Genomic DNA, 24126 nt, shown 5'->3' with positions numbered 1-24126 from the left:
ACGGTGTCTGTTTTATTTACATTTTCTTTTGCAGGGGTACTATAGGTACCAGCAGGTCCTTAGTGCCCTGCCTGCTGGTACTTGTGGTTTTCCAAGTGCCAGTATGCGGGGGATGCCTGCTGGGACCTGTAGTACTACTGCAAAAGAGACAATATTTATATATTCATACACAACACAAATCAGCGCAGCACCCACTGCCCAGGGGTGCTGGGGATAGCCCCGGGCTATCAGCCTGGGCCTGGGGAGCCCTGGAGAGGGGGGACCACTTTAATGGGGAGGTCCCCAACTCCCCTGGGATCCCTGTGCTGACTAGCAGTCAGGGGTGATGCTTCGGCTGGGGGGCCCGGTGAAAGGGCTTCCCTGGCTGTGGCATCACCCCCCTGGAGGGGGGTGCTGCCTCTGTGAAATACAGGGTGGCCCCTATGCATTTTTCCCCATGTATTTCCAGAACCAGGACCGACTGGTTGCACTGAATACGGGGGACCCCTACGTCATTTGTCCCCCATATTTTGGCAACCAGGACTGGTTCTCAAAAGCCTGGTGCTGGTTGTGCTTCATACGGGGTACCCCTGTGTCGTTTGTCCCCTGTATGTAGCACAACCAGTACTGGGGCTCCAAAGCCCGGTGCTGGTTGTCTTCTAGTGGGCGGGGCTACACTTTTTTTTTTTTTTTTACACATTCAATTTTTAACAGATGCGTAGATGGATCTCACTGCTGCATTTGTGCATCTGTGACTTATTGATTTGATTTTCTCAGGTGCGTACACACTATCAGTGAGTCCTCTGTCGCCACTGATGCCCCCTTTGCACTGCACCGCTGTCACTGCTCTGCACCACCGCTGCTGCCGCTACCCCACATGCCTACAGCTGTCTTGCAGTCTGCACCTCCCAAACCAACCTCCTGTGTACTGTCCCCTCTTCCACCTGTGTTAGTGTACCATTTTGTTGCCCTTCTCCCTTGCAGGTGGCCCGTTTTGCTCATCCAAACCCTAATATTTAATAAATTTTAAAAAAGCTATGAAATTCCATAGACAAAAAACCTTCCTGTTTCACATGTCCCATTAAGGCTGGTTAGACATGATCTGAAAATTCACAAAACCTATTGATTTTCTGCCACTCAAACTTGAAAAAGCAATGAAATTACGATCATTAAGGCTGACGCTTTAATGGACGTGTTCCTTGTGCAATACAGATATGGTATGCCATCACACCCTGTGGTTAACTGCAGATTCAGCACTCTCACAGAAAGAGATTGTTGTCACTCTCAAAATGGTGGAGCTGCTAATTCACAGAATTGTGTGCTCATTGGAATACACACATACAGTCTATGCAACTGAGGTTTGAGCAGTTATGTGGCTCCCACATCCCACTCAGTGCCCACAATCTTCCCATTTGATCACCAAAACAATCTCATTGGAGCATTGTGTGCTGAGCCCCAATTGGAAGAGCTCAACACACATAGTTAGTGAGAGTTGGCCGTTGGGGAGGTGCAGTGCATGAACTTTCCAGCTACAATATGGGAATGCCTGCCTGGAAGCAGACCAGCCCCTCTCCGTGACCCTGTATTGTGCGCTCAATTGGGGGAGGGGCTGGCGTGAGCACTGAGCTGTGAAGGCTAATCCATGGCACAAATAAGGAGGCAGCTGGCCCCGCCCCCTTGTGGTAAAATTCCTTGATTCGCTGGTATATCGAGTGGGATCAAAATTAATTGATTCTAATGGAATTTGTGTCATATAAGCCCTGTCCTCTCTGTGGACCCTCAAATTGGTTCCAATCGCGGCCAACCATCTACAGCCAATTCTGTTGGATGGTTTCTGGGTGCTCACCCCCCTGTGTGCACCACTAGGCATGGTGGTGTTTTAGGTCAGGAATGGGGAACCTCAGTCCTGGGGGCTGTATAAGGCCCGCAAAATCATTTGATCTGGCCCTCTGCGCTTTTTTCTGCTAACCTCATCTGGCTAGTAGAGTGCCTAGAATGGCACCCTGCAGCCAGAATCTATACAGCAGTGCTGCCTGGAGCGTCCTTAGGACACTTCAGATGGTCACACTGCTGCCCTTACAGCTTCCCGGAGCATCCTCAGGATGCTCCTGGCATTGCTGCAATCATCGGTGATTGTGCCCCTGCCCCCGTGTGACATCACACGGAGGGGGAGTGGCCTTCACCAGGCCACGAATAATTGTATCAAATATGTAACCAGTCTAGATGGGTATGCACCTAGCGCTCACTTGGTGTTACTATTCTAAAAGGGCGCGCAGCAAGGTACTAGAGAGATGCCCCTTGTTTCTCACTGTCAATGTAAATAGGGAATTGTATGTGTGAACATACAACAAAGTAGACCTGTGCCTGTGTTGTAGCAATAATAATCATAAATAAATGGATATCACAGTAAGTGGTGTTTAATGAGTGTATACAAACTGAATAAAATTTTAATGATGTGGCAAAGATTATCAGGGGGTCACAGATAGTGCATGCGGTTGCAACCAAAAGTGATGTGTAAATATGAGAGAGTGATGGCAGAGTTAAAGAGGTACAAGTGGGCAGAGTCTGTAAGGGCAGGCGTCCCTGTCCCTTACTAAAATCGCTGGTCCGTTGAGCTGAATTGAAAAGTCAAAAACGGAAGTCCTTTAAAGTAGATGAGGCCTCATCTGTCTTTAGATGTCCTATGTCGGCATCTTCTTCCTGATGATGGTCCGGGCCTGCTGTCGGTATGCATGCGCTTGCGCTAACGACCGGTGTCTCCCTACGGTATGTACCTAGCCTAGGCTGCTATCGGTTACACAGCATCTAGAGATGCTGCGAGCCAGGCCACGAATAATGTTGTATATATCAAAATGTCCATCGGCAGAAAAAAGTTTCCCCACCCCTGTTTTAGAAATGGTTTCCATCCTGCCAACCTACCCCATAACCCAGGCAAGTGCAAAAGATTGTTGTCACATGCTGGTAGTGACCATTTCCTGCCAGAAATATATGCAGGTTTTTTTATGTTTCCGTATGCCTCCCGATAGCCTCCCTGATGAGTTTTCTCCTTGTCCTGTCATCATCTTTGGAGGTATGTCCTCATTTTGGCAATATCTCTATTGTGCCACATTTTATCCACTGATTTGATTATAATCTTCACCATGGTCATTGGCACATGTTATGCCTTTGACATACCCCTCTCCTAATTGGCATCTTTCAACAATAAAATCCTATAGAAAGGGAAAGGGATGATCCTGCACCAAACTCTAAAGTAACGAATAACTGTAACTATAGCAAAATCAAATGAATCAATATCAATTATAACTTATGTTGTTTTGGTGGTGCTCCCCAGGGTTTATATTTCAGACTATACAGGTAGGTTTTGACAAGAAAGCAAAACAAAAAGGAAAAACCTCTTTTTAGGGGCACTCTTATTTATATATTTATAATACTATCTAAAATAACATTTTTATTAGATATTCATTAAAATAGAAATAACAAAATTTACATATAAGTTTTTTGGTGATCAAGAAGACATACAGAGAGGCCTTAAGGTGCGTACAAACAACGATTTTTTGAACGATTTAACTATAACGACGTCGTTATCGTTAAATCATTTATAAAATCGTTCATCTTTTTAAGGTGAACGATGAACGATTTTGTAGTTTATCGTCCAGTCTGACTGTCCAACAAACGATTTTCGCTCAAAAAATCGTTCATGTTGTACAGAATTAACATTGAACGATGTCCATTCACTGTATGCATGATTAAAAAATCGTTCATTATTCATGAAAATCGTTCACAAAATCGTTCATTAATTTAGTAACCAACGATTTTTGTAAACGATTTTTGTTCACTTTTTCAAGGGAAAAACTGACAGATAATCGTTACAAAATCGTTGCGTGTGTAATTGTATGCACCTTTAGTATTCATGCTGCAGCCTGATGCAATATCACAGGTGGTATAATCCGAACGCCTGATGCAGTTCCAAGTTTTCAGGTTTATCATTCATATATCAGCAGTATAACAGGCTTATCGTTCACATATCAGATCAGTATAAAAAATAACATAGAATTTCCATCTAACTGGCAGCCTGATATATTTATGAGCATATATAGTGTAATATCAGTTAGTACTCGTTCAACAGCCTGATGCAATATCACAAATGGTATAATCCAACAGCCTGATGCAGTACCAGGTTTTCAGGTTTATCATTCACATATCAGAGCAGTATAACAGAAACAAATTCCATCTGATTAGCAACCTGATATATCTACAGGTACTGTATATCTGGTTGTTAATCACATGGAAAGTGCCTTTCATGTACTTTTCATCAGATCTAAATTGTATGTTTTTGCTGTATGTTTTTGATTACCCGTGGTATCACATTATGGGCCAATTCAGACACTTTTGCAAAATTGAGAAAGTGCGCAGCCGTAATGAGCGTCAATATGCAAAATGTTCGCGCTCTTTCAAAGTAGATTGCAAGACCAAAGAACACCCACACAAACTGAAACACACCCACCGGACTACGCTGGATCATTACTTGTACCGGTGTGCGATCACTTTACCTCTGAGATCGATGGAAGTAGCCGTCGCCCTGCAAGCCCATCGAGATCACTTGCTAGAGTCGTGTGTTCCCATCTGATCTTTTGATGTGCAGTTTTTGATTGCACACTATGCGTATGTAATCATTGAATAATTGCACCTTTGATCTGTTTACTGTTTTTTTTTTAATAAAGAATGTCTAATTTTGAACACACACGCACTCTTATCTATATAGATATCTATCTATATATCTGTATATATATATATATATATATATATATATATCCTCTCTCTCACACATATAGGCTACATAGATATATATAATCTATTATATTGTTTTTTTTTTTTCCCCATTTAACTAATGGAATATGTTAACATATAATAAAAACACACTTTTTTTTTTTTTTTTTTTTTAAACAAATTTTAATCAAAACCCCCCCAAACAATTAAAGTGCCCTTTGCATGCGGGTGATTGCCTCTGCAATAGTTTGGACAGCTGTCCCCACCACGTTCAGCTCCCTTCGGAGCACATCCCGCCATGTCTCCTGCAGTTCCAGTGAAACGTAAATAATAAAAAAAATGATTTTGTTTTAATTATGTTAGTCAATCATAGCAGTTTAAAACATCACCCACCCACCATAGCCATGGATGTTTTTTGGTGTATCCCTTCGCCGGCTAATAGAGCACAGTGTAGCACGTAGGCTACTGTGGTTAATGCTGCGTTCAGATGGCATTAGCTGCAGGGGCCTACATTTTGAATACATTGCATTCTGGCTATTGGGGCATTTGCATACTTGGCTACCCTCCTGATTTGGTAGGGAGCCTCCCGAAAATCGGGTGCCGCTCCCGACCTCCCGGGAAGGCAGGCAAGCCTCCCGGGCACCAGCGACCCCCTGCATTTACTATAAAAATCCCGGCTGCGGAGGGGCCGGTGACGTGATTCGCGCTGAATCGCGTCATCGTGGCCTGCCCCCTGCCGCACAATGCCATTAATAATGGCATTGTGAAGTGGGGGACGGAGCCGCGATGACGCGATCGCGATGTCACGCCCCCATGTTCTGCCCCAAAATGATTGTCACCGCCAGGCCACACCCCCTTTTCACCGAGACCCGCCCCCTGCCGAGAAAGCCCGACAGCTCCCTCCCAGAAGAAGGGAGTGAAATGTCGGCATGTATGGGCATTTGGCATCTGTGACATGTGGCATCAACGCTTACACCATAGAAACATATGGGTGATTCTGCTGACAGCGCCATGGGAGGGATCAGAGCAGGTATTGTAGATGAACTAATGTATAGCATATGTGTGTCAATGTACTTTCAGCAACAGGTTCTTCCTCAACTGGGCCCGGTCCCTCTTGGGATGATGTGGCCCAATGCGAACTCCCAGAGGAGTGGAGTGAGGAGGCGGGTTCCGGAGAGTGTGGGGAGGAATGGTGGGAGGAGGCGGGTTCAGGGGAGTGTGGGGAGGAATGGTGGGAGTAGGCAGGTTCAGGGGAATGTGGGGAGGAATGATGGGAGGAGGCGGGTTCAGGGGAATGTGGGGAGGAATGGTGGAAGAAGGTGGGTTCAGGGGAGTGTGGGGAGGAATGGTGGGAGGAGGCGGGTTCAGGGGAGTGTGGGGAGGAATGGTGGGAGGAGGCGGGTTCAGGAGAATGTGGGGGGGAATGGTGGAAGAAGGTGGGTTCAGGGGAGTGTGGGGAGGAATGGTGGGAGGAGGCGGGTTCAGGGGAATGTGGGGAGGAATGGTGGGAGGAGGCGGGTTCAGGGGAATGTGGGGAGGAATGGTGGGAGGAGGCGGGTTCAGGGGAGTGTGGGGAGGAATGGTGGGAGGAGGCGGGTTCAGGGGAGTGTGGGGAGGAATGGTGGAAGAAGGTGGGTTCAGGGGAGTGTGGGGAGGAATGGTGGGAGGAGGCGGGTTCAGGGGAGTGTGGGAAGGAATGGTGGGAGGAGTTTTCTGAGGAGGCATCAACGCTTACACCATAGAAACATATGGGTGATTCTGCTGACAGCGCCATGGGAGGGATCAGAGCAGGTATTGTAGATGAACTAATGTATAGCATATGTGTGTCAATGTACTTTCAGCAACAGGTTCTTCCTCAACTGGGCCCGGTCACTCTTGGGATGATGTGGCCCAATGCGAACTCCCAGAGGAGTGGAGTGAGGAGGCGGGTTCCGGAGAGTGTGGGGAGGAATGGTGGGAGGAGGCGGGTTCAGGGGAGTGTGGGGAGGAATGGTGGGAGTAGGCAGGTTCAGGGGAATGTGGGGAGGAATGGTGGGAGGAGGCGGGTTCAGGGGAATGGGGAGGAATGGTGGAAGAAGGTGGGTTCAGGGGAGTGTGGGGAGGAATGGTGGAAGAAGGTGGGTTCAGGGGAGTGTGGGGAGGAATGGTGGGAGGAGGCGGGTTCAGGGGAGTGTGGGAAGGAATGGTGGGAGGAGTTTTCTGAGGAGGGTGAAGTTTGTATGCGTCAACGTAATCCTATGAGATAAAGATACAAAAACATGATATTAAAAAATGTGTAAATACAAAAGTTCAAATGTAATAACTTTGCATACATGAATGGTGTGCGGATATATATGTCTATCAGTGTTTTTTTTGTATTTTTCTCACTCTATATCCTGTGTCAGGGTGTGCAGAATTCTACATGAAGGTAAAAATTAATATCCAGATCTCCCAGGTTTAGCAGAGCAAAGGCATGTGCAATGTTCAGATCTAATTCTGAAATTTGATGGCCGTTGATTACATACAGACACCTGAAACTGAAGCCTGACATTTAATTAGTGGGACTGCTTCTAGGCACAGGGGTGACTATTGTTTGTGGTCCTAGACCGGTGAGTCGAGTTGTGTTCCCGCTAGACTGTTTTAGCAGGAAGCCCTGCCCTGCCCCTCACTGGCAGTTGGTGTGGTTCCCCTATTTGAAGTGTGCTGCAGCCCCACCTCTGGAGCCACCACTGGTAGTCAGTAGGTATTCCTGCTTCTGACAGTGGTTTTGTGTACTGCGGTTTCCACATTAAAGGTGACTGTTTGTTACGTTCCGATATGAACCTTAATTTACTCAGTTTTCCAGTACGTCTGGACAATAAATACGCGTTGTTCAGCTGTGTACCAGTTCATATCGTTCCGTATCACACAGGCACAAGGTGGGGCAAATTTCACTAAAATACGTCAATTACTTTAAAAGTTATAAGAAAAAGTTTGGGGCCAATATCAAGTGAAACACCCTGTAGTAGATTCCTGAAAGGTAGAGGGCTCAAATACTGTAAGTTACTAATAACCATCTAGAGTTATGCAGTGCTGTAATAAAGCTATTGTTACTATGATTAATGTGTGAGAAAATAATCCACCACGTGTGAGCCAAAAACAGATTTCACTGGGGAAGTCCAGAAATCGGCACTTTATGATGGATCAGTGGAACCCTATCATTGGCCACAAATCTGATTGTTCGTCAGATGAACTGGAAAATAAATAATTTTTTCAATATGTATTTAGATAAAACATGTGATTTTAATTTTTATCTATTTTTCCTTTTTAACATTATATTGGCTATTTAACAACATTTTCTCATCAGAAATTATATTGTCTTTGTTTTAGCATTTACCCTTGAGAAAGAGAACCTGGAAACACTGGAAGCAATCAGCTACCTCTCCTCCTCACTTGGTGTGTTACCCTCAGACTTTAGTTATGCTGGAATTAAAGATAAGAAAGCCATCACTTATCAGTCTATGGTTGTAAAGAAAGTGACTCCTCAGAGGTGAAATATTTGTCTTTTTCTGCTATGTTTCTTATATTTCTGAAAACCAATAGTTACTAAAAATGTATAGTCTATATGCAATACTGTTTATTGTTTTCAATTTATATATTTAAATATATTTTTTTTATTTACATAATTCTTGAAATTGTACAAGTGAACAACCCTACACTCATTTATTTTTAGTCTGAAGATGAATAACCTCCACATCTCATGGTTTTCAGTATGCAGTCTTGTATTAAGTGTCCTGCTAGAAAATGAATTACAGTTTAAAACTAAGGGCCGTATTCAATTAGGTGCGAAAAGCCATTTTCGGCGAAAAAGTTTCGCCGGTGACATAATTTCGCCAGGCGAAAACTTATCCCCGTATTCAAACCGACCTTTTTCGCCGGTGCGGAAACTCAATGCAATGAACTTGGTGGAAAAGTTTCGCTTCTGAATAGCAGTAAAAAAAAAGTGCAGAATTGCGGTTTTGGGGTGCAAAGGTGGAGAAACCATCCTGCACCCTTAGGACAGGCCCCAAAAGGTAAACTGCATCAAAATCAATTTTTTTTCTAAAGAACACCCCAAACAGTGACTTTGAAAAGGGGGTGAAAAAGTTCAATGTTGGGGTACAAACTTAAAAACTAGCGAAATAGACTTTGGGTGTGGGGGTGTTTTTTTTCATTGCAGGTGCTTGCCGAAGGTGCCTCTTTCACGTTTTCTAAAACCACACTTTTGCGAATTTTAACCATGCTTGCACCCATTTTCAGGTACCCTAAATTTGCTGGGACTACTTATTTTCACCAAAAAAACTGCTAAATACTATTCTTCACCACTTGTGCAAAGACGCTAATTAGCAGCTGAGAGCATTTAAGTACCCCAAATACCTTCAGCAGGGCTATTCGGGGGCATCTACCATGATCCCCAATGTTAGTGCATCTTTTGGGGGGTGTCAGGCTGATTTCCCCATTATATGGGTCATAATTTATGTAACATTCACATGGTAATATAGTTTGCGTTAAAGAAAATAAATTTGGAGAAGGATGTTTTATAAATAAGATATTGAATACAATGGCTATGCAAGAGACTGGGTTATAGGACCACTAAGTATTTTCTGGCTTTGAAACTATTTAACATTCGTCTTTTATGGCAACATTCCACTCCACCCTCCTGGGCCATTAGAATGTGTTATGAAAATTGTTACAATATAATATTCTGCTACAAAAGTGTCTAACAACTGACACATCACTGTAACCGTTTCCTGGAGGGCAACTGAAACTCTGTGTATAAACTGAGACCATTGCTTAAATAACACTGACAATTGGTAAATTGAAGGCAGTGAGTAAGCACATCATTAGAATCAGGCTATCATGCCATTATAATTCATATCATTACAAGAACGACAAAAAGACAGCGACCATAGTTTGTGCAGAATACATTTTATTACACTCATTTTCATTCTTTTTCTCAATACCTTATTTTATATTTCGCCACATTTTAGCTCTATACCAGAAGAGCAGTCCCGACAGTTAAGTGTACCTGCATAACGGCGACATAATGTGCTGCTATGCAGGCGAAAAGGGGTGTGATGTATTACAATCTAATTTCTAGATGGATACACCCCACCCTATGTAATAAAAATGACCAATACATTTTTTTGTTTTTTTAATCCTCTCTTTAGATTGCACGAGGTTGAAAGCTCACTTGAAAAAAAAGGGCTGAAAATACATAATGTACATCCTGCAAACCAGCACCTGCATCTGGGTCAGATGGCTGGGAACCATTTCCTGATTATTGTGAGGGATGTTAGAAATCACGGTGGTGGTACCTCTGAAGATTTGCAGAAGAGCATTGATGAGGCAGTTCATAATGTCACGGTATGTGCTCCCTCTCCGGGGTTATCTTGGATATTTTTCTCTTCAGAAAGTTCTGCTGCTCGCCTTTATTTATTTGGTGCCCTGTGTATGTGTAAGAAGGAAACTAAAGCACCCCTATGCTCCACTCAGCAGCATATATAAGATATCTGGGTACGGGATATGCAGAATTACTCAACAGATTGATAGCACTCATCTTCCAATCACTTAAGTGTATTTGTGATTTCACATACACCACAGTATTCGATCAGTTGTGAGGGCAATTTAAGTTATGAACTGTAGACTAACCTATGATTGACCAGTATAACTGGTAAGAATACATTACTGTCCAATAATGGAATAGCCAACTACATATACTACACTATGCAGACAAAAGTGATTGGACACTGACACCAAATAGATCAACAAGATTGTATTGCCATCAGTACTTTGTAGGTCCATCACATTCAGTGATTACTGCAGACACCCTTCTTGGCAAACTGTCCACAAGTTCCTGGACTACAGCAGGTGGTATGTTTTGCCATTCTGCCTTAAGTACAGTGACCAACTGTGACACTGAAGAAGGTCGAGATGGCCTAGAATGCACCTGTCACTCCAATTGCTACCAGAGGTTCTCAGTGGGGTTAAGATCTGGACTCTTAGCTGGCTAGTCCATCCGGGTTGCCAAATTTTCTGTATACCAGTCCAGCGTCACCATGGAAATATGACAGGTGGCATTGTCGTCCTGATAAAAACATTTGTTGTTTACGGAGAACTGCAAGTGCATGGGCCTCCCTACAAAGTGTTCTTGTCGAAACCGCCACATTAGTAGCCATTTGGAACTGGTGTGCATTTCGCTTGTGTGGGGGTATCCAACCACTTTTGTCTACATAGTGTATATAAAAGTACTGTGTACAATCTGTGAGGGTTTAGGATTGTGAGATTACATTTGTCAGGGGGAAGCCTGTTGCTGTTACTGATCAAGTGTAATGCCTCCACTGCTTTTCCTTAGGATTCACAAGTTAAGGTTGGGGTAGTCCGCACAGATTGAGAATCGCTATAACAATCCATGGTCAGCGAGTGGAGCAAATAAGTGAAAGTGATTGTCAGCAACAGGAAGTCAAACTACAGGACACAAAAGCTAGAGAAACTGTTTTTAGCTATTAGGCAAGGTACAGCTAATCTAACGTAACTAAAGAGCCAAGTGAGATCATATCACTAGGAGAATTTATGCAGGAGCATCACTAAAGTTAATAGTCATCCTGGTGCCCTGCGCAAGGTACAGCTAATCTAACGTAACTAAAGAGCCAAGTGAGATCATATCACTGGGAGAATTTATGCAGGAGCATCACTAAAGTTAATAGTCATCCTGGTGCGCACACCTATAATGAGCTGCTCAAATGTAAGGTGCATGAGAAACCAGGAGAATGGGAGCCCTGGTCCCAAATGACAAACTCTTAATAACAGGTTTGTTTGGCTCTGGAGTTTGATTTGCTAGCCAGCAATTCCATCATACTCCTTAATCCAGGTGCAGGGACAGTGTGTGATCTATGTAGAACCCATGTTGCATGCATTTTTGTGACTTAGAAGATACTATTCCTAAAAAAGAATGCACATGATATAACTTTCATTGTAGCCTTTACAAAGTACCCTTTCTTATATTTCTGTTTATAATATATATGCTCTTTCTACATGAAAAGGAAATTGATGCTAATATTATTGCCACCTTTATAGTACCAGTAACAGTTTCTATTGTGATGCATTTGTAATTGAAGATTTTGCAATGATTGTTACGTTTACTTGTGTGTGTGTGTATAGGAGAACGGGGATCTATCTGTGTCCGTAGTCCTTTCATGTCTCCATGTGTCATTTTAGAACAGGGGTTTTCTAAACTATTATGGACCCCAACGATTCGGGAAGGGGCAGAACATGCAATCCCCTGAAATTGGATTGGCTTTACTGAAAGAAGAAATGGTGGGTGTCCTGGATTAGTGTACTATCTCTGTATCTGTGGTTTGGCAAACAAAGTATAGTATCTGACCATTAGTATTATTAAATGATTTGAAATATGTAAAAGAAAAATCAGAAGGATCCACATTAGATCAAATGCATGGTAGATTTATATGGATAATTATAAAACATGTGTATTGACAATTGTGATCGTGTCTGCAGTTTGTTTGTTGCACTTACGTACACACTTTAGTGCTCATTGAAAACCTAATAGAAGACGGGTGATCTGTATCCTGTGTGCATCCTACTAAGCCGTTTGTATCATAAATCCTAACGTTTTTTCCAGCCATGAAAATTTGTAAGGGCACAAGATTTGTGTTCTTAGTTTGTAAATGAAGGATTCCCACTTGATCGATTGCTGGCCCAGTAATACATTGCTAACCTACAGCCACGGCAAGGTCCCAAGAGGTTGGAGCTCTGCTCACCAAATACTGAAACAATTGTCACTGCACATATTTTATAGTTAATCACTTATATGTACTATTATCTGATTATCTATGGTGTTGAGATCTGGTTTTATCAATTGGCAGAGCTGGATCTTAGGTTCTTTCACCGAGCAATAGAATCATTTATTGGACAATATACTTTGTGGGTACTGCTGAGTTTACACCACTTATTGGTGTCATCAGTTGTAATATTTTGTAGTGTGTTTCTATAGATGGCATGATAGGGTGCACATACGAATTGCACTAGCATACATCCAGACAGCGGGCCTGATTCAGAGGTACCTGGTGGCTGTGTCTAATGCCACAACCGTTTCTGAGCCTACTGAGATGCCCACTGGCTGCAGCGCTATTCCGTCACAGGTTGTTTTAAGACGCACAATCGTTGCACCATCGGACCAAAAGAGTGCACCAGCGCTATGACATGCAGTTTGGACATGGCCTCCTGTATTAGTGCACATCATGCGTCTTCTGCCGCAGTCACTGTAAGCGGCACACCCGCGTCTGGCAAGCCACCCCACTGTTACCTCCCAGGAACGCCCACTGAGAATCAAACTCCCCGCGTGCAATTTTGATCTGGGTCTTAGAGCAGTAACCGTCAAGACACGTGCGCAGACTGACATCGCCACTACGTGCCCCTCTGAATCAGAACGTGCAGCCCACAGTTATTATTTGTCCATTCTGTAAGCTATGCCAGAACATGGATGTGTTGCAGTCCTGGGTGTCCCAGGAGAATTCTTAGGTGAGAGATCCTCTATATGCTGGGGTGAGTAATGTTTTCCCTACCTATAAGCCTGGTGACAACTGTTCACACTTTGGATTCCAGTCCCTACAATTTACTGCAATATATGGATAGATGAAACACTGACAGTATTGGATATAGTAGAAAAGGCAGCATATTACCTTCACTCCAGGCAAGTGAGTAAGATAACACTTCTCTTCTTCAATTATTTTCCCTCTCTTTACATAATAGCATGCTTATTACACGTCATTACTTCTGTATATAACACCCCCTACTGCCCTGTTTTCTAAATTCATGTCGCACCCCTAACTCCCTCCCCCACAGACACACTTCTGCTTTGAAGATAACAATTAATGTAACAGGCTTTAGTAGCCATATGATCATTCTAGCCCTGACTGCGTCTATTGCATTTGATACAGACCATGCTTTATTTACTGACAGGATACCTTTATTAATGGTGCAAATCTTGAATTAATAGAAAAGTATGAAATTGGTAGAGAAATTCCAGCTGATCTAATATGGGGACAATTAACCATTTTCCCTAATTGTTGCACCTCACTAATCGTACTATGCTTGCTTTTCTTAGGCACATGCTACAAAGTTGTTCTTCACTCCAGAAGACAATGATGATCCTGTAAACAAAGCAAAAAAGTATTTTTTTCAAACTGGTAAGTTTTAATCAGAATAAATTGTTACCTGATCATCACAATATACTCACCAGCATTTCTGTTTTTAAACTTCAAAATACTGTTTTAAAACTTTACTGGAGAGTGAAGATAGCTGAAGGTGGACATTCATACAAATCATTGTAATTTAATTCATGGAGTCTTTCTAAGCACATGAAACTGAACATGCAGTGCTATGTGCTGTTCACGTGTTCATCAGATGGAGGGAATATTTGGAGTCCCATGGATATTACTAACCGCAACACAGTTACAATACACCCTACACTTCGGTTTTGTGCAGAATATTTTTAATCATGTAAATAAGACCTAAACGGTATATAATAGTAATCTTAATATTATTATTTTCATTTCGGTTAGTATATATAGTTTTTATTGAGGTGAAGAGAGCCTTGTTAATATGTATACCAGATCTTGGGGCTTGTGTTCTGTACGGAGAGCTACTGATTTGCTGCTGTTATATACCGAGCAATTTAATGGAAAGCATTTAATTTAAAAACATATATTAAATAAATACATGAACGTAGATTGCTGATAGCCCCTGTTTATGTTAATCAGGATGTACACACCAAATAATTAAGTAACAAAGAACACAAGCTTACACCTAACTGCTGTGAATGTAACAAAGAACACAAGCTTACACCTAACTGCTGTGAATGTAACAAAGAACACAAGCTTACACCTAACTGCTGTGAATGTAACAAAGAACACAAGCTTACACCTAACTGCTGTGAATGTAACAAAGAACACAAGCTTACACCTAACTGCTGTGAATGTAACAAAGAACACAAGCTTACACCTAACTGCTCTGAATGTAGAAGAGCGATGTTGGGAGGATTATAGGTAATTGGATAAGACTGGAGCACTGGCTGTATGACGTTGTACAGAAAAATAGTACATATGAGTAATTGATGGATATACTAATGTGTAAAAAATCATAAGAGGAAATGAAAGATAAATATGATCACAGAGGTGCTCCCATGAGAGTAAAATGGAGTATTAGAAGGAAATGAGAAGAAAGGCAGTACTCTCTTGGTATGGGCACTAATCCATCAATATTGAGATTGCTTTGTAGATAAATATAAAACATAACTTCTATTCAATATTCAAATAAAGCGGACTTACTCACATATAGGACGACAATAACATGACATATAAAATAAAAATAAACATAAAAAGACACCATCTGGGTCAAAATAAAGACCCAATATTGTTATGTTTTTCTGGGACTTATGGTGCTGAAATAATACACCTGAAACCCACCTCTCTGATATTAAAGTACAATGAAGTCTTGAAAATTTGCAAGTGAGAGTAGTCACGGGATTGTTAACCAGATTAGATGGTGTCCTACTTCGAAGAGAATACTCTGTCTCACAGCATTTTAATGTTTGACCTGATTAATTTATAGACACACATAAGTATGTTCCATATGGTTCAATTAGACAGTGGTGAAAGAAAGTATATACCACCATCCCCTGACGATAATATATGGTGTTATAATCATAAAATTAAGTGAGAACTAATTCAAAGTAACGTAAGTCGCAGAATTGATATTAGGAAATATTACAAGATATAATTTTTGGGGGGGAATTCAATTGTTTTGTTGCACTCATTGGAGCAATTCAATTGTTTCCCCCATAGGGCTCAGGTGCCATGTGTGCACGCCCAGAAGCACCTGGTTTAGCTTCACCTGTCTAAAGAACTCAAAGCACAGATCTATCGCACATTTCTGCTCGCCACCTCTGGGTGTGTGCAGAAATGCCGGCGCCCAGGGTTGGACTGGCCAACAGGGATACAGGGGAAATCCCCGGTGGGCCCCACTACCTGTGGGTCCACCCTCCTCTTTTAGGTGTCAGGTTCCAGACCTCAAATTATAGATTGTTTCTCTATTAGATGGTCAATTAGAGGACGCTGTGATCATTATGGTGGAAATTAGTTATTAATATCCACTATATTAAACAGATGGTAGTGTGATATTGGGAATTTATATGAACATACTGTTTGATCAAATATAGAGATAATACAATCACTATTATCACTGTATGAGGATGATTGGCAACACTTTTAGCCATCCACACTTATAGGTTTTATTGTTGGAAGTAGTACAGGTGTTATATTAATAAGGAAGACATTACAATTCAATTAATAATATTTAAAAAAACACAACAGAATAAGGACACAGAGACTATAACAAACCATTTAATAATAATTATTATAGATGTACATTTATTTGTTTATATGTGTGTTTCATATTTTAATAATTTTTACGAAATATTTCACTAAAGTAAGGCAAAGTGAATTTTTAATAATCATACATTAAAATTTATATTTTACTTATTCTTCAATTTTGTGCGCCAACCAAGAGACAGTCCTTTTTTTCTTCTTCTTTTCTTGTATACAATTACCTGGAGGAGCAGAACCACTGATCAACATGGGGACTTGGTTCCCTTGTATAGAAACTACTGTACACCCTGATCAACATGGGGACTTGGTTCCCTTGTATAGAAACTACTGTACACCAAGATGTGCCTGATGGTTAGCCAAGTGTCTGTGGTGGCTGGCCACACCTTCTCTGGTGGATGACCACACCCCTTATGCATGGGCCCCTACCATTGCATATTCCTGGTGGACCCTTCATGCCCTAGTCCGACACTGCCGGCGTTTATTTGCACCCGAACGGAGCAACAATTGAATTGCTCCGTCAGGCGTCCATTAGTCAAAAAGAAAAAACAAATAGGTGCGCTATCTGTTCAGTTGCTGTCTTAATATAAAAAAACCTGCAGCCGACACCAGAGGGGCTTCTGCATTAACCCTCAAAATGTGGAAAAAAGAGAAAATTGAGGTATCTGCGCTGGTGATTATATAAATATATGACACCTTGTTTATATAAAAATTAATATAATTTATTCAATAGTGAACTGCAGTTCAGTATAACATACACACATATAACAGATAATTAAAAAATGTTGCCATAAATAATGCTAACAACCAAATAAATAGGATGGTTGTTGCAAATGGATAGTATCCAATGGTTCCCAAGGGCTAATATGTAGCCAATAAACACAGTCCAGCAAATGGCAATATTGTTGCTATAAGAAGGCCCAAAATAGGGAATAAGATTCTGGCTATTCTGGCTGCTTGCCTTTTGAGAAAACCCCTGTATAGGGGAGAAACGCGTCAAGGAACCAGTGAACTGCCGATTACTTCACACACTCTTGGCTCCAAGTGCTGGAGGGATTGCACTGGAGTGACTGCCTATTGTGCTCTCCGGTCGAGACATCTGGGTCTTTGTGTGCTCAGCTCCCGGCAGCCGCCCAAACTTACCCAGCGGTCATCTGACTCCATCACGCTCAGCCGCCGGGCTTCTGTGCCGGCCAGGACGGACACGCACCTGCTGCCTCTTGTTTCTACCGTCTATTGGGGCTTTCTGGCTGTGGTGCTCCCTCCACACGGGCTAGTGTCCCTCTGCCAGCGGTGAGTGTGGGAGCCGGTCCCGTGTTGCCAATCGGCTATACATCAGCACCTGGTACGTTACACCTTTATCCACAATTTTTCGCTATCCATCCCATTGTGGGCAGGAGTCGCCTGAACGGTGTGACTATATCATACACCACCGCCGCTCTATATTTCTCCTGTGAGCCCTTGGGTTAGGAGTTGCAGTCACTGGACTTTATACATTGGGATGTGAGCGATTTGTGACACTGAATAGCCAGAATCTTATTCCCTATTTTGGGCCTTCTTATAGCAACAATATTGCCATTTGCTGGACTGTGTTTATTGGCTACATATTAGCCCTTGGGAACCATTGGATACTATCCATTTGCAACAACCATCCTATTTATTTGGTTGTTAGCATTATTTATGGCAACATTTTTTAATTATTTGTTATATGTGTGTATGTTATACTGAACTGCAGTTCACTATTGAATAAATGATATTAATTTTTATATAAACAAGGTGTCATATATTTATATAATCACCAGCGCAGATACCTCAATTTTCTCTTTTGTCCATTAGTCAAAGCCGTCTGGGAAAACAATTGAATGGCCCCCTACATGTGAAAAGTTTAAATAAGCACAGACGGCGTAATGGTTAGTGTTACTGCCTCAGCACTGAGGCCATAGGTTTGATTCCCACTACGGCCCTACACTCCTTAAATATACTGGTAGGCTAATTGGCTCCCAACAAAAAATGTACCCTAGTCTGTCAGGGTATATGTGATAGGGAATATAGATTGTAAGCTCCACTGGGGCAGGGACTGATGTTAATGGACAAATATTCTCTGTAAAGCGCTGCGGAATATGTGTGCGCGCTATATAAATAACCTGTAATAAATAAATAATAAATATAAGCATTCATTTATAGTGGGAATGGTGAATGACAAAACCCTGAGAATTCAATCATTATTTAACCTTCTTATTTCAGAAGATGCTAAAGGTGCTCTTGCATTAATGCCTGGTTATAAAATCCGTGAAAGACTGGTGCTGCGGGCATTGAATAGGTATGGGTGTAGTGATGAAGGATGTGTACGAAGCTGGCTCAGTATTCCACATGCCATGCGTATCTTCTATATCCACGCCTATTGCAGTAAGGTCTGGAATGAAGCCACATCTTACAGGATTTGCACATATGGCTCAAAGGTTGTAGAAGGAGACCTGGTGCTTCGCACTGAGGACACACATGAGAAGTCTTCATTAGGCGATAGAGTGAGTACAATTTATCCATTTTTTTAATTGTAACATTGTTACACAAGTGGACCAATGCACATACTGCATGAGCTGATCTAGCAGGCTTGTTTTTTTTTATTTTTTATTTATATTTTTCAATACAGGTTCGGATCATTACAGCTACAGAAGAGGAAGAAAAAGTATATTCGATACATCAAGTAAGATTAATTAAAGCATTCTGGCCGATATTACTGACATTGGTGGTGAACAGTGGTAGAACTGCCCACATATTGCAGAAAACAAACCATACCAAAGATAAACAAACAAGAATAACATACTATATGTGAACATGACAATGCCCACGTCGGTATGCTGATGTGGTCGTAGTTTTAAAGCATTTTTCAAAATATATTCTGTATTTAACGTTTTGCATAGTAATGAGAGAATAACCGGTCAAAAGTTACAGGTGTGTGACAATAAAATACAGAAGTAATAGTAGATAATTGGGAAGGAAAAAAAAATTATAATGATAAAAACCACAGGAATGCGCCCTACTACTTGGGGTAGAAAATGGAATGGGGGAGACATGCGGAGAGAATGGCTGAGCTACGTCCTATGGCAAGATTAAAGGCCAGAGGAAACATGGAGTCAAATAATATAAAAAAGAAGACTTAGCATGTCAGAAGAAAATTAGGTTCTAGGGGATTCAGGGGTCTAAGAAAGAACAATAGACCTCAGATTCCTTGATCGTGAACCAATCATACCAGGTGGAAGCAAATTCAGGTAATCTAGTTAGCTAAGGCATACTGATCGTGTTGACAATATCACTTTAAACCTGATGCTTTACGATCATGTTTAAAGTGCTTTAACATTGCAAACGTGTTGACATACTGATGTTGGCATTGTCCTGTCCAAGTATAGTTTGTCAACCTGTTCACTGTCAATAAACTGACGACATCCCATATGGTGATACCTTGAGGTTAGGAGAGATGGGGGTGTGCTTGAAGACAGTGAGCTTAGGGGAGCTAGCATTGCAGGACATGCTATGAAGGAGTTTGGTAGGAACAGGGTTGAGGGGACAGGTTGTTGGAGTGTGAAGACCTTCACCTTAGTATAAGGAGGATGTGTAAGTAGGTGTGTGGTAAGAAGACAGGATACATTTGTAGTAGATGAAGTCAGCGTCTGACTGAGATTTCTTCCATTGGCAGTTGATGGTACAGCAGCACTGTAGTGGTGGGTGAGGTTGCTTGGAGTGCCAGCTGAATTGCCGGACAGGCTACGTAAGTGGTTTGAGCTGCCTCTTAAAAGGCTGCAGTGACGATACTCTTGTAGTAAGAGACTGTAGCATTAGGGCGTAGCAGAGGGTAGAAAAAAGAGAGCCTTCAATTGAGGCTGTGAAGAGTATTGGCTGAAGGCCATTTAGGTATCGCTGTTTGCAAAAAGTTTTTGATGGAAGATGTGGCAGAGAGTGAGAAGACCGAATTGGAGATGCCACAGTGATAGGACAACACAATGGGTGGGAGATAACATCCACTTGGATAGACTAAGAGGGTGTAAGTGTCAGTTTAGAGGCAGCAGTGCCAGTATGGATGTCTGTGGGGTTGTTGAGTGGAAAGGAAGTGCACAAGTCGGACCACAAAGTTGTCAAGGAACTGGGAAATTGGCTACAAGTGACAGCAACACAGAGGCGGAGTAGAGAGAAGAGAGGTATGGTATGAATTTTCAAGAAAGAGAAGGAGAGATGGTTCCAGGGTGATGACATGGAAGGTACAACCAGGGGACAGTAGGAAGCCTTTGTTGCGCACCAGGATGAGGAGTGTGGATGTAGAAAAGATCCCCATAGAACAGAGCAGCATGGGAAGCAGATTCAGAGCGTCATATATCAGTAATGGTAAAGAGTCTTAAAGAAGTGATAGATGAATAGGTTGTGGATAGATGCATTTTTTTTGCAGACAGATCCAGAATTTCAGAGTGCACATGGATAGGGGTAGTGGGGGGTTATAGTGAGAATACATGGTGATTGAGAAATGTCGTGGTGGAATGAGCAATGTAAGCAGATATTGGAAATTGTGTGGGACCAGAATATGTAGGTGGGCTAAAAAGAGGACCAGTGACTAAGAGATGCGAGTGAGAGTAAAGTTTAAGTTAGAATAGGCTAGGCATTCATGGGGTTATAAAGAGCGGAACATTTGAACCTACAGGCAGGGAAAGTAATGAATGGAAGGCTAGAGATGTTAAAGAGGTGGGAGGTGGAGGAAGAGGAAAAATATGTGCACGGAGGAGATGACGTGAGATAGTAGAGGAATGAGAGTAGATAAAATGTATTAAGGTGGGTAACAACCTGACAGATATATCTGCAGATTATGGCCGTTCATACACACACTGAACGGCCATCATCTGCTTGTGCCCTCGGGTCCCGGCGGCCAGGGGGCGGGACCCGGTGGGCGAGTCGGGGGTGTGCCCCGTCCCCCTCCTCGCGGCTGTCGCTGTGTGTGTACGGGCGGTCTGCAGACATATCTGTCCATTGGCTGTGCAGCACAGCCAATGCGATATGTCGGTGAACGACGACGTTCACCGACATATCGCGGGTAGACACTGGTCGACGGGCAGCAGATATATTGGCCGATCAATTGGTCGCCCAATGTATCTGTCAGTGTGTACCCAGCATTAGGGTAGATAAATATTCCCTGTAGGTGGTGCGTCTGTAAATAAGATTGCTGAGCAGTAGGGACAGAGGAAGTAAGTGATAACTCCGAACATGTATGAGAATGTGTACAGGTTATTAGTAAACCATAGTGAATAAACAAAAATGAGCCCTTGAAAGAGGTGGTGTGAAGTAGGTAGATAGTACGGGGTTAAGGCGCGGCCATAAGTGCATACCCTTTATAACTTGTCTTTACCCATCTATTCGAATTATCTTTTCTTCTTATGCTACTTTTAAAATGAATCTTTCCCTAAAAATGTTTTTCCAAATATTAATGCTGTGCTATTTTACATTTGTAAGTAATGCAAACCATGCAGGGAAGCAACCCCTATGCTGAGACGCTTCAAAGAACAAAGGGCCTGATTCAGACCCATTCGCGAGCGGCTGTCCGCTCGCAAGTGGGTCGATGGTGTGCACTGCGCATGCGCACGACGGAGGGAGCTCCGTCGTGCGCATGCGCGAGACGCGACGAGCGAAGGACTTTCCTTCGCTCGTTGTGTCTGATCAAAGGGGGCGTGCTGTCGATGTTGATTGACAGCACGTCCCCTTTGGTGGGCTTGCCGGGGGCGTGCCTCCCAGACGGGGGCGTTCCCAAGGGAACGCCTACCGTCAGAAGCCGGCCCACTGACATCACTAGTGATGTCAGTGGGAGTGATTTTGGCTCTGATAGAGCCAAAATCACTCCGGGCCTTGTGGTTGAGAAACTCAACCGCAGGCTTCGGCTCGCAGTGGCGATGGTCACGATGGTCAAGACCATCGCGACCATCAACCTGCACGCTCGTATATGCTGTGGGTGGTGACCCACAGCTATACGAGCGTCCAGGAGGACGCTCCATAATTATGGAGGTGGGCCCTGATTCAGAGCGAGCGCTCTGGTCAGAGCGTCCGGCTCTGAATCAGGGCCAAAGTTATTTCCAATCCATGTTAGAAAACATGAAACATTCAAGTTTACTAATTACTCAGCAGCTTATGTAGCGTGAGAAATATATATGTGTATGTGTGTGTGTGTATGTATATATAATCTGCTAGCAGCAGTGACATTTTGGAATGAGTCACAGAGTCAGAAAAGGCACTAAGACACCTGTACTGTATTGATTATAGTAACATGGCAACATGGCTCTTGGTTTAAAGCTGCCCACACAGCGATATTTTACCCGATCTGGCCGATTCCGACACGTTGGAACGACAGATCGTGTAAAAATATGGCCAAATTGAGAGTAAATCGTGAGTCCCCACTCACGATCACGATGCGATGTGCGTCCCCGCTGGTCGCATATCGCATCGTCAGATCTTCCATGCTGTACGGCAGATCTGACAATCTAGGACACGATGCACTGTGAAAGTCTGGATGCAGGAGAGATCGTATGAAGATTGGACACCAAATTGTGTGCAGAGTTGCCGGGGAGAGTTTCAAGGGAAACCGTACACATCGGCTGATCGTGTGCACATCACTATGTCTGTGGGCACCATTAGGATCAGAAATAATAAATAGATAGATAACATGGGTATTTGTAGTTGTGTGTTACGCAGATTGCATTGTACAGTATATCTAAATAAGGGATGTCCTTGTGTCCTGTACTGCTGTAGTGTATGGGGGAGACTGCAGTTTACATTTTTCTGTTTCAGTTTGCCCAGTAAGCAAATGTCTCAGTATTACAATGAACAAGTGTTGCCCAGAAATGCTTAGTATTAAACATAACACATTTTGATAAAAAATAGCATTATTTAATTAATTTTTACAAAAGCAAGGAAAATATAACCATGCAATATATTTTCATTATTCATCATTAAGGTATTTAATAAAATCTCTGCAGTAAATCCAATTTGCAAGGATATCACATGAGTGGATGTCAGCAGATCTCGGGACTTTCACATCCACTCATGTGATGCCATCTTCTGCCAGGTATGCTTTGCTGCTGCTGCTACGCCTTTCGCCCAATCTTGTAAAATAATGAAATTCAGCCAGGAATATCAATTCACCTTCATTTTATTAAATTAATCTTCTGAATAGAGCATCATTTGTTTGATTTGTCCTGGATTTATGTTTTTCAATCCTTTTGATTCTAGGTAGTCCTTCCAATGCCAGGACACAGTGTCACCTATCCTACTAACCAGGTTGGACAGTGGTATATTGAAGCTCTTGCCAATGCTGGGCTGCAGTCCTGTAAGTTTCGGATAGGCACATTGCAGTTGAATGTTCCTGGCTGTTACAGGCATATAGTAAAATATCCTCACAGTTTGTTGTACAAACTTATTGCTGGAGGTGAAGACCAATGTCAAAAAATGGAAGATTGGACTAAAACATCATTAAATCTGTCATTTGAATTAGATCCTTCTTGTTATGCCACTGTTCTGCTCAGGGAGATGATGAAATGCAACTTCTAATCCTCCACTTTCTTGTTTTGCTATTGGATGTATTGCCTATGGTAAGAATGCTTGACAGGTGAACTACCTGTGTACAGTAATAGGACAGTGTAAGTGACTATGATTAGTTATTACGTTAACTGGTTTAATTTGTAAAATACAAACTTTTTTAGCTCCAGAGAAAATAAAATCATTATATTAACCAGGTGAAATGTTTTTTTTCTTGTTATTAACATTAAATTTACCAGCGTTGGTGAGGGGACATGGGGAGTAGGACCAATTTGCTTTTCAATCCAACTATTTAAGGGTGCAAATGGTTAATAAAAATAAAATCTGTTTAAATTTAGAAAGTACAAAATGATATCAAAATAGAGAGGTAGAGTTTTTTTTTTTTTTTTTTTTTACCCTAGTCTTATAAATCATCCTT

General features: G+C 42.3%; 1 protein-coding gene across 2 annotated transcripts in view; it reads left to right on the top strand.

Annotated features, from left to right (window-relative positions):
- Window positions 1-23900, top strand: part of PUS7L (pseudouridine synthase 7 like) — a 44113-nt gene extending 20213 nt beyond the window's left edge. For both annotated transcript variants that reach the window (XM_088456467.1, XM_088456461.1), the window contains exons 3-9: window positions 8095-8254; window positions 9915-10110; window positions 11962-12060; window positions 13868-13949; window positions 18390-18670; window positions 18796-18849; window positions 23403-23900. In XM_088456467.1, coding sequence (XP_088312593.1) covers window positions 8095-8254; window positions 9915-10110; window positions 11962-12060; window positions 13868-13949; window positions 18390-18670; window positions 18796-18849; window positions 23403-23720 — 1190 coding nt within the window. In that variant the 3' untranslated portion in view covers window positions 23721-23900. The remainder of the gene's footprint in view (window positions 1-8094; window positions 8255-9914; window positions 10111-11961; window positions 12061-13867; window positions 13950-18389; window positions 18671-18795; window positions 18850-23402) is intronic.
- Window positions 23901-24126: the final 226 nt, after the last annotated feature.

The sequence above is a fragment of the Taudactylus pleione genome, unplaced genomic scaffold, assembly GCF_031769625.1.
Source record: "Taudactylus pleione unplaced genomic scaffold, aTauple2 ptg000041l, whole genome shotgun sequence".
Taxonomy (NCBI): domain Eukaryota; kingdom Metazoa; phylum Chordata; class Amphibia; order Anura; family Myobatrachidae; genus Taudactylus; species Taudactylus pleione.
Note: the sequence above shows the minus strand (reverse complement) of the source record. Positions and strands in the feature narration are given on the sequence as shown.